This window comes from Chenopodium album, chromosome 3, assembly GCF_948465745.1.
Source record: "Chenopodium album chromosome 3, dcCheAlbu1.1, whole genome shotgun sequence".
Lineage (NCBI taxonomy): Eukaryota > Viridiplantae > Streptophyta > Magnoliopsida > Caryophyllales > Amaranthaceae > Chenopodium > Chenopodium album.
The window spans coordinates 66886814-66901990 of NC_137836.1; the positions used below are offsets into that span (position 1 = coordinate 66886814).

Below are 15177 nucleotides of genomic sequence, written 5' to 3' on the forward strand. Positions count from 1 at the left end.
AGCTTTATATATTAATTATATGATATACAGAGTACATTGTATAAAACATCAATTTGAGGGTCTCTTAACGTCCTCTATTTTTCTTACCTTAATATAAAAATAATAATTATTATTATTTAAAAAAAAAAAAAAAAAAAACCCTATAATTGATACGTAAATACTTAAGTTGACAATAAGTAGTCAAGTAGAGGTGTCAATTCGGATAACCGGATGAAGTTTGGGTCGGGTCTATTCGGGTCGGGTCTATTCAGGTCGGATATGTTCGGATCAAAATTATCCTTTTAACTCGGGTCGGATCGGGTCGGGTCAAATTCGAGTCATGGTCTATCGAGTCCGGGCCGGATACGGGTCGGGTCAACTTCCGATCGATTCACTTTCGGTTCGGATATATTTGGATCGGGTTTAAAACGGGTTTAGCCGGGTAACTTCGGGTCGGATGAATTTGTGTCGGGTTGATTTCGGTTCGGATGATTTCGGTTCGGTCAAGCTCGATTCGATCAATTTCGGCTCAATTCCTTTTTGTGTTTGGCTGAATTTTTTTTTGAAGTGCAAGGCTTTTGTTATTTTTGAGGAAGTCGTACCCATAACATATTATTGGAGTTGAAACATTGCAATGATATTATATGCAGCGTATTTTGTATATTAAAATGAAACTACTGAAAAATACCTAAGTTTGAACCATTGGATTATGTATATGTAATATATTTAATTACTATAATGAAAATGTAAGCGCTTGATATATCCTTTAAAACTTTATTTATTTTGCTTTCATAATTGTTTCTTATAGGTTGCATCAGACTAGTAGTAATGTGATTTATATTGATATAATTGGTTGTAGGTGTTAGAGAAAAGAATTATTAGTTCATAAAATATAACAGAATGGGAGGAAATTCAAAAAATGACAATAGGCTTTAGGCAGCATTTAACTAGAGATTTACAAGCAAATCAATTAACTCCCGCTTAATGTTTAGGTTTATTAGATCTTGTGGCATTTATTAAAGCTCAGAAAGTAAATTAATATATGTAGTAATTGATATGTACATGAAGTAAACTTAAGACTCCGGATTATTTCTTTGTAGTAAAAAAGTTAACTTATTAATAATTAGTAAATATATAGTATAAGAACTTGAATAAAAAAAGTAAATAATTAATTATGATCGGGTTGAATTCGGATCGGGTAAAAATCAAATCGAGTTAAAATCGGATCGGGTTAATATCAGTTCGGGTCAAAACAGATCGGATTAGATCGGTTATTTTTCGGATCAATTTCGGATCGGGTTGAACACAGGTCGGGTCAAATCGGTTCGGTTTGAGTTCAGGTCGGGTCAAATCGGATTCGGGTTGAGTTCAGGTCAGATCAAATCGGTGTCGGGTTAAGTTCAGATCGGGTCAAGTTCGGATTCGGGTTGAGTTCAGTTCGGTTACAGATCGGGTTTGGGTCTTGAATTTCTCGGATCAAATCGGATCGATTACAATTCGAAACGGATAATTTTTTTCGGGTCGGTTCGGTTTTGACACCTTTATAGTCAAGTACTCAAGTTGACAAGTGCCAAACACAAATTTGGTTATGTGCACTAGTCATTTTAATCGGTCCTCTTTCAATGCCGCAACAAAGAACAAGTTCCGCCGTGCACGCCGTGGTTTATACTTTTATGAGTACTTCATACGAGTACTATAGTATATAGTCTTGGTGTCAAAAAAAAAATAGTACGTAGTATATAGTCTTATGATTAGGGCCCACATAGAATTGTCACCCTATCTAACCAGTCAAATTAGGAGAGAGAATTAGTTTTGTAATTTTGTTCGGTTGGAGGAAAAAGTCAACGTCAATGCTAAAAACGCGTCACACAGCCCTTGTATTATTCTGCCAACCCATTATTTACGATTTTATTCTATGAAATATGCCCATATGGCCATACATATTAATAGGATTCCCACATTATCATGGCCTGTTTAATTATTATAAACTGGTTTAATGGATTATGATAACATCATAATCCCAAATTAATTCATTTCTATTTTTTTAATTCATGATTTGGTACCAAAAGAAATTTTAATTGCGATGATAATTAGACTGGACTCACTGGAGTAATATACACATAATTTAGCCTATGTTTAGTTTACCTTATCTTATAATTTTATAACTTAACTCAAATTAGATAATAAAAAAAAAAAAAAAAAAAAAAAAAAAATTAGCATCAAATGATAGGAAAATAAATAAATTTTGAACATGTTTTATTGTTTTATGTACAATTTTTTATCACTAAATTTATATAAATAAATATTGTTAGGTAGATTATTATTAATCTTGTTTTGATACAGAAAATATGTTTTCTTAATATGCAGTACAAAATATGAGCTTTTTAATAATTTGTTAGTGTACAATTATAGATATCAAAGGATTTGAACATATCATATCATGTACCACCTCTTAGGGCGTGTTCTCTTACATTGAAGTTCAGTTCAGTTCAGTTCAGTTCAGCTCAGTTCAGTTCAGTTCAGCTCAACACCTAATTTCCTTCTCTTATAAAATATTCATTTCAGTTCAGTTCAGTTCAGTTCAGTTCAGCTCAATTCAGCTCAATTCAGTTCAGTTCAGCTTAATTCAGCTCAATTCAGTTCAGTTCAGTTCAGTTCAATTAAGTTCAGTCAATGAGAAGATACCCTTAAACTTTAACTAATTAAGAAGAAATGCACAATACTTCCAAAGTTCCAATGCCTATTTAGAGGGAAGGAACAATTTTTATTCCAAATTTGGGTTTTACAGCTTGTAGGCCTTGTACTTCCTCAATAATGGCTCTATTTATTTTTAAATTATTTTTTTTAGAAGTATGACTATGATTACACTTTTCTTTCTGGTTTGATATATAATTCATCCATTTCAAATTTGATAATACATGTCTTTCTTTTTTTTTTTTTTTTTTTTGAAACATGATAATACATGTCTTTATTAGGTTTGTCAATGCTAAAATTCAATTGAAAATAACTTTAGTTATACAATTGTACTATAAAAACATGGTTTTTAATTAAATATATATTGAAATGAATTTAACAAAATCAGTCACACATAATTATATTTTTATATTAATATAAATCACAAATATTAGTCAAAATAAAGTTTATAAATATTGTTAATAGTCAAAACGTATTATCTAATTTATAACAAGGAGGTATGACTTTTTTTGAAAGACGGGATGAATTATGGCTATACAAGGGAGTGTGCTTAGTCATTGGAGTACCGAAATTGATTCCTTGTTTCTATATTTCTACCTGTATATCCAATTATTTCACAATAATTCTCCCCAAAATAAAAAAATTACTCACATCAATAATTAAAACTTATTTAATTATGACATGAATTTTTTAACAATAAAAGTATAATTTAGACTTTCAATGGAATTTAGAGTGTATACTTAAATCACAATAATACTCTCTTTTTCAACGATGTTCGTAATAGACAAAAAAGTCCCCGCCTACCAATTAATACCACTATTACTTTATTAGCAACTACCCAATCTTTCTCCAAACTCAACCTCAATTTCGAAGAAAGCAATCCACCATTACACAACCATGAAAATTTCTTCATTAGTTTTGGTGTTAATCACAATCACAACTCTACAATTCCAAATACGGCAATCGAATTCGCAACAGACGTATGTAAACAACAATCAGCTAGACTGTAACAACAACTATAACAACACAAATGGTTTTGTGTGCAATGGAAACAGTTCCTGCACATCCTACATCACCTTCAGATCACAACAGCCGTATGCTAATCCCCCAAGTATCGCCTTCTTACTTAACTCGAGCGCCCCAGCTATCGCCCAGGCCAATAATATATCCGAGGTTGACACTATCCCTGCAGGCCGTCTGGTCATTGTTCCTGTCACCTGTTCCTGTGGTAGGACAAGAGGGCGAAACAGCACTGCATATTACCAGCATAATGCACGGTACAAGCTGCAGGCTGCGACTGAAACGTATTTCACGACGGCTAACAATACGTATCAGGGGTTAAGTACATGCCAAGCTATGGTAGCTCAGAACCGTTTCAATATCACTGATCTCCACATTGGGAATGAGTTACTGGTGCCAATCATGTGTGCCTGTCCTACTGCTAACCAGACGAGGCGATACAGGTCTCAGTTTCTGCTGTCTTACCTTGTCACCTGGGGTGATAACGTCGGTAAGATTGCAGAATTGTTTGGGGTTGATCAGCAAAGTGTATTGGATGCTAATGATCTCAAAGAAGATGATGTCATCTACCCATTTACGCCGATTTTAGTGCCTTTAACATCTGCTCCTACTGGCATAAACCATCTGCCTCCTTCACCTGCTCCGCCTCCTCAATCTACTCCTGTTAGACCTAGTCCTGGTGGTAAATCTTCCAACAAAGGGGTGTTTATAGGAATTGGGATTGGAGCTGGGGTTTTGGTGCTCGGTCTTGGCGCCTTCCTTGTCTGGTGCTTCTTCATTCGCCCTTCAAAGAAGAAGCCGCTACCAATCTACAAGACTGCAGAGAAAGGTGAGAAGGTTTCCGAATCATCATTTTACACACCCACGCCTGTATCTTATACCACTACTAGTCATATCAGCACAAGATCATCGTCTGTTGATTTGGAAGGATTGAAGCTTGCAATCGGGTCATTGACTGCTTACAAGTTTAAGGAAATAGAGAAAGCAACAGGGAATTTCAGTGAGGGAAATAGGATTAAGGGCTCTATGTTTCGAGGCGAATTCAATGGTGATGAAGCTGCAATCAAGGTCTTGAAAGGTAATGTTCCTAATGACGAGATTAATATTCTGAAGAGTATCAACCACTCCAACATAACTCGTTTATCTGGGTATTGCACCCATGAGGGGAACACTTACTTGGTATTTGAGTATGCTGAGAAAGGTTCACTTGATGATTGGCTTTTTCGCCAAGAGAAGCACCTATCTTCAGACGACGATTCACTCTCCCCGCCTGTTCTTACTTGGAAACAAAGAGTTCAAATAGCTTGTAACATAGCTGATGCCCTGAACTACTTGCATAGCTACATTCATCCTCCTTACATCCACAAGAATCTCAAGACTAGCAACGTACTCTTAGATAGCAACTTCCGTGCAAAGATTACAAACTTCGGGCTAGCAAGAACTATCCAAGATGAAAGTGAAAACGGGGTGTTACACTTAACCAAACACGTGGTAGGAACTCACGGTTACTTAGCCCCTGAGTACATAGAAAACGGAGCAGTAACCACCAAACTAGATGTCTTCTCTTTCGGGGTAGTACTTCTCGAGCTTCTATCAGGAAAACCAGCAGTAAAACCATCAGGAACTAACAAGGGAGGTGCAGACGATTTGTTATTCATGGTAATCAGAAAGGTGTTCGAGGGGGACAATGTGAGGGAAAAGCTAATGGAATTCATAGACTCGAATCTAGGAAGGGAATACCCCTTGGATTTGGCATATACATTGGCTCAATTAGGCAACAAATGTGTTGATCGTGACATGAGTTCTCGACCAACTATGTCCGAGGTCTCTATGACACTCTCAAAGATATACTCGTCGTCTTTGGATTGGGATCCATCAGACGAGCTCGGAAATTCATCTTCCTTCAGCCATACCAGATAATTCTTGTAACAATCCAATTCATGTAGTAGTAATTACAATCCAACAATCATTTATGCAATTACAGACTTTACAGTTATTCATACCAGAGTTTTACATTATATCATTCTTGAACATTCATCTACTAGTCCCAACTATTTTTGTAACAATCCAATTCATGTAATTACAGTTATATATATACACTTTGCAAATGTAATGCCAATTCAAAGAGTCATTCAACAATCAAAATCTTATGTACTATTACTATCTCGAATCATTCGACAATAATACAATTTCAATCCCAAAACAAAAACAAAAACAAAAATACAGATTCAACATAATTTTCTTTGAGTAACTAATTCAAATCTCATTTTGTTCATTACCACTTTGATTAGATGAAAGATTATCAGAAAAATAAATAGTATCATCAGCTTGAAACTCCATTTTCTCTCTCCTCATCTTCTCTTCTTCATACTTCTTCAATCTCTCTTCCCATTTCGCCTGCAATCCAAAATCAAAAACCCCAAAAAATCAAAATTAAAAAAATCAATCAAAATCAACAAAAACTAACTGAAGAAGAAAGAAGAACCTTGTAGCTGATTTCAGCACGATGCATAACGTAAAACCCTAGAATGCCGCCAACAATGGTGCCGGTGATTATACGAACATAACCCCATCTCTGTGAACGCACTGCTTTCATTGAATTCAAGTAATTTTTTGCTGTGAAAATTAATCGGGAGATTTTCCGGATTCCGGTAACCGGGAAACTTTTCCCGGCGAGGAAATGTGAAGTGGCGGAGCACTGGTTTCTTTCAGTTTGATTTTTTGGTTTTCGTTTAGGTTGACGGGTGTCTTTAGTCACACTCACACATGTATTATTGGCGGTTCTCTACCCCTACCAAAATACTACTTCGTACTCCGTAGTTACGAAACGGTGAGGAAGCTCATGTCAATCTCTTCCTCCGTTTCTTTTTAGGCCTTGTTTGGTTCAATTTAAAACAATTAAGTTCAGTTCAGATCAGATCAAATTATAAAAAAAAAAAAAAAAAAAAAAAAAAGTCAAGATCAGATCACATCACATCTGAAAAAAATAATAATTTTAGATCCGTTCACAGATCATCATTTTTTGTGCAGTTTTTTATCGCTAAATATCTTTAGTTCCGTAATGAAAAAATTATGAAAATTAAATATTAATATTATACACATTATTACGAATCTAACGATCTCACTTGATATATTTTTTCCTTACAAATTATCATACACTTAAGGTCAAAGTGTGGTCAAATCAGACAATCATATTAGGGTTTGTTCACATTTACTGAACTGAACTGAGGTAAAATGAATATTTTATGAGAAAGGGAAATTAGGAGCTGAACTGAACTAAACTGAACTGATTGGAGCTGAACTGAACTGATTGGAGCTGAACTGAAATTAAGTAAATGTGAACATGCCCTTATAACAGATCAGATAAGTTCTAATAAGCAAAAATAAGGTGAACCAAACAAGCTCTTATAGTTGCTACACTTACTTAGGGCCTGTTCTCATTGATTGAACTCCGCTGAACTGAACTGAAATGAAATGAAATGAATATTTTATAAGAGAAGGAAATTAGGAGCTGAATTGAACTGAGCTGAACTCAAAATAAATGTATAAGAACAGACCCTTATTTTGGAAAATTTTAATTAGTTGCAATACTTTTCATTTTTGACATTCTTTTTTCTTTATCTCTCTCCTACCCACATTGGTCCATCTTATTTTTCTCTCTATCTCTCTCCTCTAATAAAATGTTTAGAAAACCGTGAAAATAAAAGTGTAACAACCAAAAAACCAATGGAAGTAAATAAATCAACAATTTTATACCGTCATTATTAATAGAAAAATATACTTTAATAATCTCAATTTCAATTTACTTTAAATAATTTCAACTTTGGATTATTTCTGTAATAATCTCAAGTTTGATGCATGTCTTCTTGTAAAAAATCTCAAACCGGTCAACAAAAGTCAACAACCTTTTATTATAGGTAACCTAACACGTGTCAAAATGTGATTGGTCTAAAGAATTAAAAAAAAAAGGAAAAAAATAAAAAATTCCAAACCACCGGCCACCACCTACGGTGGCCTTTCTCCCCAACCTACCACCAAACCACCGCCTCCCAGCCCTCAGCCATTGATTTCCGCCACTAAACCACCCTTAACACTAGAAATCGGCTCCCACTTCCCAACTCTACCTCAGAAACCGTCACTGCCCTTCACAACGCCACCACCAAATTAACTATTCCCCTCCCTTACCTAACCTTCCTAAGCATCGCAGAAACCCACACAGATTCCTTCACTAGCGCGCCCTCCCTTCCCTACCTCAGAAACCGACCCTCCTTTCCCCACCTCTGAAATCAGTCCCAGCGACTATAGTTTCTAGGTTGGGTTGCGGCGATAGTAGGTTTCCAGCGTCAGAACTTAATGGTGGACGGTGGAAATCGTAAATTAAGGTCGGAAATTGGGTTGTCTGGGGAGATCGATGGTGACCACCGCTGGTGGTCATGGCAGGCTTGGGCTTTGGATTTTGATTTATTTTTTTTCCTTTTTTTCTAAAAAAAGAAAAAAAAAAAAACTCCTTTTAAATTTTATTTAACCAATAAAGAATCGACACGAGGCAATCAAATGTTTTTACAAAAAATTTAACCCTTTCTCTAGGTTACCGGTAATTGAGATTGAAGAAAGAAAATGCAAGTTAAAGTTTAGATTGTTGTAGATTAATAGAAAGTTGGGATTATTTTTAAAACAAATCAGGCAAAGTTGGGCTTATTAAAGTGTATTTTTCTTACTAATATATGGCCTGCTTTAAAGAAAAAAAGTTACGAGGCCACGGCACCTTGGTTTCTCACTTTGAAGAACAAAATTGTATATTTCACGATGTCACATCATTAATTTTGATTAAACAATTGAAAAGATAGGGGAGAAAAAGCAAACTAGGGGGGACAAAACGTAGCATAGCCACACCAAGAATATCATTATGTAAATACGACCTAAAACTAAAGGTGAGACTTGAATCAACTAAAACTGCTAATCCACAACCGTTAAGGGCAAAATAGCCATTTTGTTATTTCTGTTATAATTAGCTCTTGCTAGAAAGTGAGTTAATTTGTTAGCTGGTCATAACCGATTAGCAATTATAAAACCCAAGATCAAAGGAGTGTTAACATCTTCCTCCATATCCATCACTACAAAGTCACAAGGCACGTAGATGTGTCCCACTTGAATTGGAACATCCTCAAGCTCTCCACAAGGTAATTTCACCGACCGATCGACCAATTGAATTGTCTTCCTTGTAGGGATCATCTCTATATTGAGTTTTTGAGCAATGAATAGAAGGGATTAAACTAACACTTGCTCCAAGATCGGCTAAGGCGCCCCTAGCTTCCATGTTCCCGATTTTTACCGGAAAAGTGAAACTTCCCGGGTCTTTTTCCTTCTTGGGCATCTTATGTTGGACAAGAGCACTCACTTGATGTGGAAGGGTGATAATATCATCATTGAGCTTCCTCTTATTGGTGAGAATATCCTTGAGGAACTTGGAGTAAGATGACATTTGTGTCACAACTTCAATGAAAGGGAGGTTGATGTGCAAATTCTTCATCACACTAAGGAATTTTTCAAACTTGTCATTCAACTTCCTCTCCGCAAGTTGACCGGGAAAAGAAACCGGACCATCAAGATTCCTAGCCTCACTAGGAATTGAAGTTGTCTTCTCATTGTCAAGCTTCTTCTTCTCCGAACCTCCATCTATCTCATCAACTTTTTCTTTCTCGCCTCTCTTGTCCTCATTCACAATCTCTTCTCCTCCCTTCTTTTCCTCACTATCCCCCTCATTTGGACCTTCATAGGAAGTTCCCGACCTCAATGTAATCGTCTTGCATGTATTGGGTTTTGAGTTATGAGAAGGGTTAGATTGTAGTTGTCCGGGTAGAGTAGATGGTGAATTGAAAGGAGTTCTCTCGGCTAATTGCGCTAGTTGTGAATCAACCATCTTGTTGTGAGCTCTTATTTTTTGCATTTGTTGCCCAAAAGTTTGCATTTGTGAATGCATGGATTGAAGGAGTTGAGTTTGTGTTAGCTCCGCTTGAGGTGCTTGTTCTTGATTTCTTTGAGGCACTTGTGTTTTATTGTTGTATTGGTTGTTCCTTGGGTAGCTTCCTCTTGGGTTTTGGTGTTGAGATGGAGGTGAATTGAATTTTGGTATTGAGGGTTGGAATTGTAGGAAGGTTGAGCTTGTTGGTTCCATTGTTGAGGTTGAGATGCAAACCCGGGTGGTGGTTGTCTCCAAGCTACTCCACCGCCGCTTCCTCTAAATCCATCTTGCCTTGTCTTGTATGCCGCTACATGCTCGGGGCTCAAACCTCCACAATAAGATGTATCATGGTTCGTTCCTCCACAATTTTGACAAGAGAATGAGTTAACTTGAGAGGAGCTTGCTCCACCACTTGCACTTGCATTCACACTCGTGTTCAACTTGGATAGCCCTTTTGTTAGTTGATCAATTTGGTGTTGCATTTGATCAACCTTTTCTAATTCATAAATTCCACCTCTCTTTGGTGCATTCCTTCTTCTACCCCCAAGAGTAGTTCTTTGCTACCTCTTCGATTGTTGCTTCAACTTGATTTTGGGGGATTTTGATTAATTGTCCATCCGCCCCCGCATCCAAGTTGGCTCTTGACATGGGCTCCAATCCGTCGTAGAAAAACCGCATGAGCAAACCTTGATTGTACTCATGGTGAGGACACGCTTGCACCAACTCTTTGAACCTCTCCCAAGCTTCACCAAGACTTTCATCGGCTTCTTGCTCAAATGATGCGATATTCCTTCTCATTTCGGCGGTCTTCTCCTCGGAAATAAACCGCTTCAAGAACGCCTTGACTACCTCCCTCCATGTCGTGAGAGAGTTAGGCTTTACTTGCTTTAGCCATTTCTTTGCTCTTCTGGTGAGAGATTGCCGAAAGAGATGCATACCAATGTAGTCTTGGCTCACTTTATTGGTTTGCATCATCGCGCATAACTCAAGGAATTGGTCCAAATGTTCAATGGGGTCCTCATCACTTGCACTTTTGGAAAATTGCTCCGATTGGACCGTTTTATTATATTGGGGATGAATTGTGAAGTCGGTTTTCGTGACGGGTAGCAAAATCCCTCCCGTGAGCTCATAATCTTCTGGATTTCCGAACTCACAAAACAAAACATCATCTTCTTGTCCCGCCATTGATTCGCTTTGCGAACTTGAAGAGTAAGAATCACTCTCACTATCAACTATAGCACCAAGACCTCTTCCCTCTTCTTGATAAAGCCTACGGACTTGTCTCAAAGTTCGGTCGATCTCGTGGTCAATTTGATGTGTGGGTGGACCTTGAGACCTTCTAAGCATTCACCAAAGCTAAGCAAACAATTAGCAATGACAAGTATGATAAAACAAATAAAACAATAAGAAAAACAAGTAAAACGACTCTAACAAAAGCAAAAGTAGACGCTAAACAAGCCGCTTCCCCGGCAACGACGCCAAAATTTGATAGGGGTTAGATAGGTCGTTAAACTACTAACCTAATCAAATTAATCATTTATATTCCTAAACCACCCTAATACAAGTATAGGGGTATGTAAAGGGTTGAACCACTAAGGAAGCTCACTCGTCCAACATCAATATCACTAATGCAACAGTAAAAAGGGGAATGTTTTTGTTGGTTTTTGGATAAAAAAACACTAAATCTACAAACAAGCAAAGATAATGATGATTAAAATCTAGAGAGAACGACGCTAGGGGTGCGGGGGTGTCAAACATGATTAGAAAGAGGGGACACAATAATGGTTATCATGATGAACATGCCAAAGAACACAATGCAAGATTCTACCTAAACAATTCATTCTCATGCAATAGTCTAGGCAAATCAATGAAAAATGTCTATACTAATTAGGATCATTCTCATGCATCCTATTAGTTTCAATCAAATCAAGAGAATAAAGAAGCACAATCCATAAAACTCCACTTTAACAACTCATTCTCATGCAATCATTAAAATAGAGATGATCTTAATCTAGTTCAAATCACTTTCATGCATTAAAACTAGAAAGCATCAACAATCTCAAGCTATCAAAAATCATGTCTTTCATCAATTTATGGCATGAGTTCAATCCAACCATCATCATTCATCCAATATCAACACATATTTTCCACCCCCTTCCCCTAGCTAAGAAATTAGCCTAGAGAAGGAGGATTAAACATAATATCAAAACTAGAAATAAACTCAACCAACATAAAACAAAACATAATTAAGAACAATGGAAACAATAATAACTAGATGAACTAATAAGATTAATGAAAATAAGCAACAAAAAGGCAAATAAATAAAGATAAAAGAAAGGATTAGATATTACTAAAGAGAGAATTAATGAAAGATGAAAACTTGAAGTGTTGCTTGATTGAAGATTAAACTTGACCAAAGTTGAATACAATAAAGGAAACTTGAGTAATAATCCACTTTCTCTCTCTAAGATTGGGCTAAATGTTGATAAGATAAAAGATAATTACAAACTTGAATAAGGGGCTATATATATGCATCACAAAAGATGAAAATAAAACACCAAGGAGAGCCCTCTAGAAAGCAGCCGCACCATCTCTAATCTGGGTACGGAGTTGCTTAACCAAGCATCCTGCGCCCGCGGCTGAAACTAGGAGATCCCTCTCCTGCTGAGGAGAGGGCGCGATCTGGAATAAGGGGAAAAAGGATCCTCGATACGCCGCTGTAGGCGTCGTTCGAAGTGCGCCTACGCTAAAAGCATGTTGTGAATATGCTTGGCACTCATAGGAAGTGGGAATTGACATAATACGAATAGGGACAAATAAAGTAGGGAGCTGCCAACAAGTTTTTAAGGAACTTGCAAACCGTTCATGGATCATAAAAGGCAACCACGAATAAGGGACAACGAAGGCAACAACGATTGACCCGTGAAGGTTACACCCCCATTCATAATCCATGAGATTACTAACTCCATATGGTTCGGAACCACGAAAGGAGGATCGGGGATGATGGTACGAAGTGAGTCATGGAGTCACATTCGCCCGTATTGGCCTCTACTCGATTCTTATATTGAAAAGCATTCCTGTGATCTCAAAGGCATACAATAAAATATTCAATTTGCTCCAAACTATTATTAGGCTAAATTGGTTGAATATTAATGCAACATATAATTCTAAAATATTTGTGATCACTTGATTAAATAACAAGATTAAAAAGGAACCTAAACTGGTTGTCCAAATTATCTTATTAGGCGTGATTTTCAATTACATATTCCCTTTAAACATGCAATATAGTGATCATAAATATAATAAAATAAACATTAATATTGGAAGCAATTCAACAATAATAGAGTTAGTCAAATCAAATATAAAATAACCCTAATCATGATACTAGCAATAAGAAAATAAAATAAGAGTAATTAAATTAATTAATAATTACTCACATTTCGCACGTTCCTTTAAATTGCTACATCATGAATAAACTGTTAGTAACTTCAATAAAAATAATAAAGCAAATGAAAATTAAATTAAATAAAAAGTAGAATTGATTTGGTCCAAACCCTCAGTTATTTGTACCTTTCACGCCTTGGTTTAAGGACGGAACCTCGGATTAAGTATAGACTCCTTGGAGTGCTTAGGGGAATTATTATGGAAGAATAAGGAGGCTAGAAATTAAGTTAAAGAGGGAGAAGAGGATGATTTTTGGTGCAAGGTGAGAGAGAATGATTATTGCTGCCCCGAACTGCAGAAAGGAGGGGGGTATTTATAGGGAAAATGAGCAGAGGGAACACACGGAACCCTAAAAAGATAAAAACCCTAAAAAAGGCTACCGCGACACGGTCAGACTGTACCGTGACACGGTCAGACTCTACCGTGACACGGTCAGACTGTACCGTGTCACGGGGGAAATTAGCGTGACGCGGGAAATATTTGACCTACGGGAGTAAAAACGCGTGAAGGGATTACGCGGAAAAAACACGGAGTTGTCCCGTGTCACAGCACTGGCACCGTGACACGAGAATTCCTACCGTGACATGGCAGTAATTCCCGTGTCGCGGCACAGTTCCCCGTGACGCGGAAAATTTTTAAGCACCGTGACACGGCAGCAACCCACCGTGACACGGCAGAAAACGCCGTGACGCGGCAAAGTCCACCGTGTCACGGCATATGGCGCCGGGTCACGGTACTTATGCCAAGTCACGGGGCACTAAAAAACATGAAAATGCCCTCCAAATTACCGTGTCACGGGAATTTCTCCCGTGCCACGTCAGATCTTACCGCGTCGCGGCATTTTAGCTGCTGCGCGGTAATTCCAGTTTTTTACCCGTTTTTAAAATCATCATAACTTTTGATCCGTAACTCGGAATAAAGCATATAATATATCATTGGAAATCTTATCAAGTCTACTTTTCAACCCAATTGGAATCAGGTCAAAATATTTTGTATATTTTAAGATATGGCTGTTCTAGTAGAAGGGTGTCGGTTTTGGGCCGAGTTTAATGTTTTGCTCATATCTTTTTCGTTATAGCTCGGAATTGGGCTTATGATATATGGTTGGAAAGCTTATTTAAAGGCCTATCCAAAAAAATAATAATTGGATCAAAATTTTATATCCATAAAATCAGTTTCTCTCAGTTTTGCGATGTGGACACAAAAAGTGGAAAATAGGTTATGGTTTAGGGAAATGAGCTAGAAATTGGATTGGTTCATGAAATATATTGGATAGAACATGGATTTAAGCACTCCAAAGATTAAATACTCAACTCGACCAATAATGGCGGTGAAAGGTGTTCATCAACGGGTTTGGTTTTGGGGAGACATTTTTAGGTGTCTACAGAAGCCCCCACTTTGACTGAGTTTGTAGAAACGCCAGTTTCGAAAACGATAGTCAAAGTAGTCGATAGGGACGAAGAATGATTTAAGACGTTCTGCGATCCTAAATCATTCTGTATACGCCGATACCTGCAAAAAATGTTAATTCCACAGATAAAAGAGTAAAGGGATAGAACGCTTATCTGACACCAGTGTATCGGTGGCAAAAGAGCTTGGTAGCTTCCTATGCTTGAAGTAATCCACCGAATGATGTTTGTTGAAATGCTTTCCATGCTTGAGGAAAGCCGACAGATGAGTTTGGTAGCTTTCTAAGCCTGAAGAAACCTACCGGATGACACTTTCCATGCTTGAGGAAAGTCGACGTATGAATTTGGTGTCATTCTATGCTTGAAGAATTCCACCGATAATGCCTTCCATGCTTGAGGAAAGCCAACTTCTTGGAGGTTTTCTATACTTGAAGAAAAATCCACCGATAACGCTTTCCATGCTTGAGGAAAGCCGACTTGGCGGTTTTCTATACTTGAAGAAAAATCCACCGATAACGCTTTCCATGCTTGAGGAAAGCCGACTTGGCAGTTTTCTATGCTTGAAGAAATCCACCGGATAATACTTTCCATGCTTGAGGAAAGTCGACAGATGATGAGATTGCAAGTCTCTGTGTATCGAGAACCTTGCGTTATGAAATGATGGTGGTC

At 37.3% G+C, this 15177-nt stretch overlaps 1 protein-coding gene, 1 long non-coding RNA gene and 1 other non-coding gene across 3 annotated transcripts; 2 read left to right on the forward strand and 1 right to left on the reverse strand.

Annotated features, from left to right (window-relative positions):
- Positions 1-3465: 3465 nt before the first annotated feature.
- LOC145624053 (protein LYK5-like) lies at positions 3466-5711 on the forward strand. Its single transcript, XM_081676989.1, has one exon. It carries the CDS (start codon positions 3571-3573, stop codon positions 5611-5613), a length of 2043 nt encoding a protein of 680 aa, XP_081533115.1. The 5' UTR covers positions 3466-3570; the 3' UTR covers positions 5614-5711.
- A 113-nt stretch (positions 5712-5824) lies between these two features.
- LOC145624054 (uncharacterized) lies at positions 5825-6632 on the reverse strand. Its single transcript, XR_014110375.1, has 2 exons — positions 6179-6632; positions 5825-6090 (listed from the first exon to the last, which is right to left on the reverse strand). It is a non-coding gene; the product is annotated as an uncharacterized LOC145624054 (long non-coding RNA).
- A 3716-nt stretch (positions 6633-10348) lies between these two features.
- LOC145625820 (small nucleolar RNA R71) lies at positions 10349-10456 on the forward strand. Its single transcript, XR_014110722.1, has one exon. It is a non-coding gene; the product is annotated as a small nucleolar RNA R71 (small nucleolar RNA).
- Positions 10457-15177: the final 4721 nt, after the last annotated feature.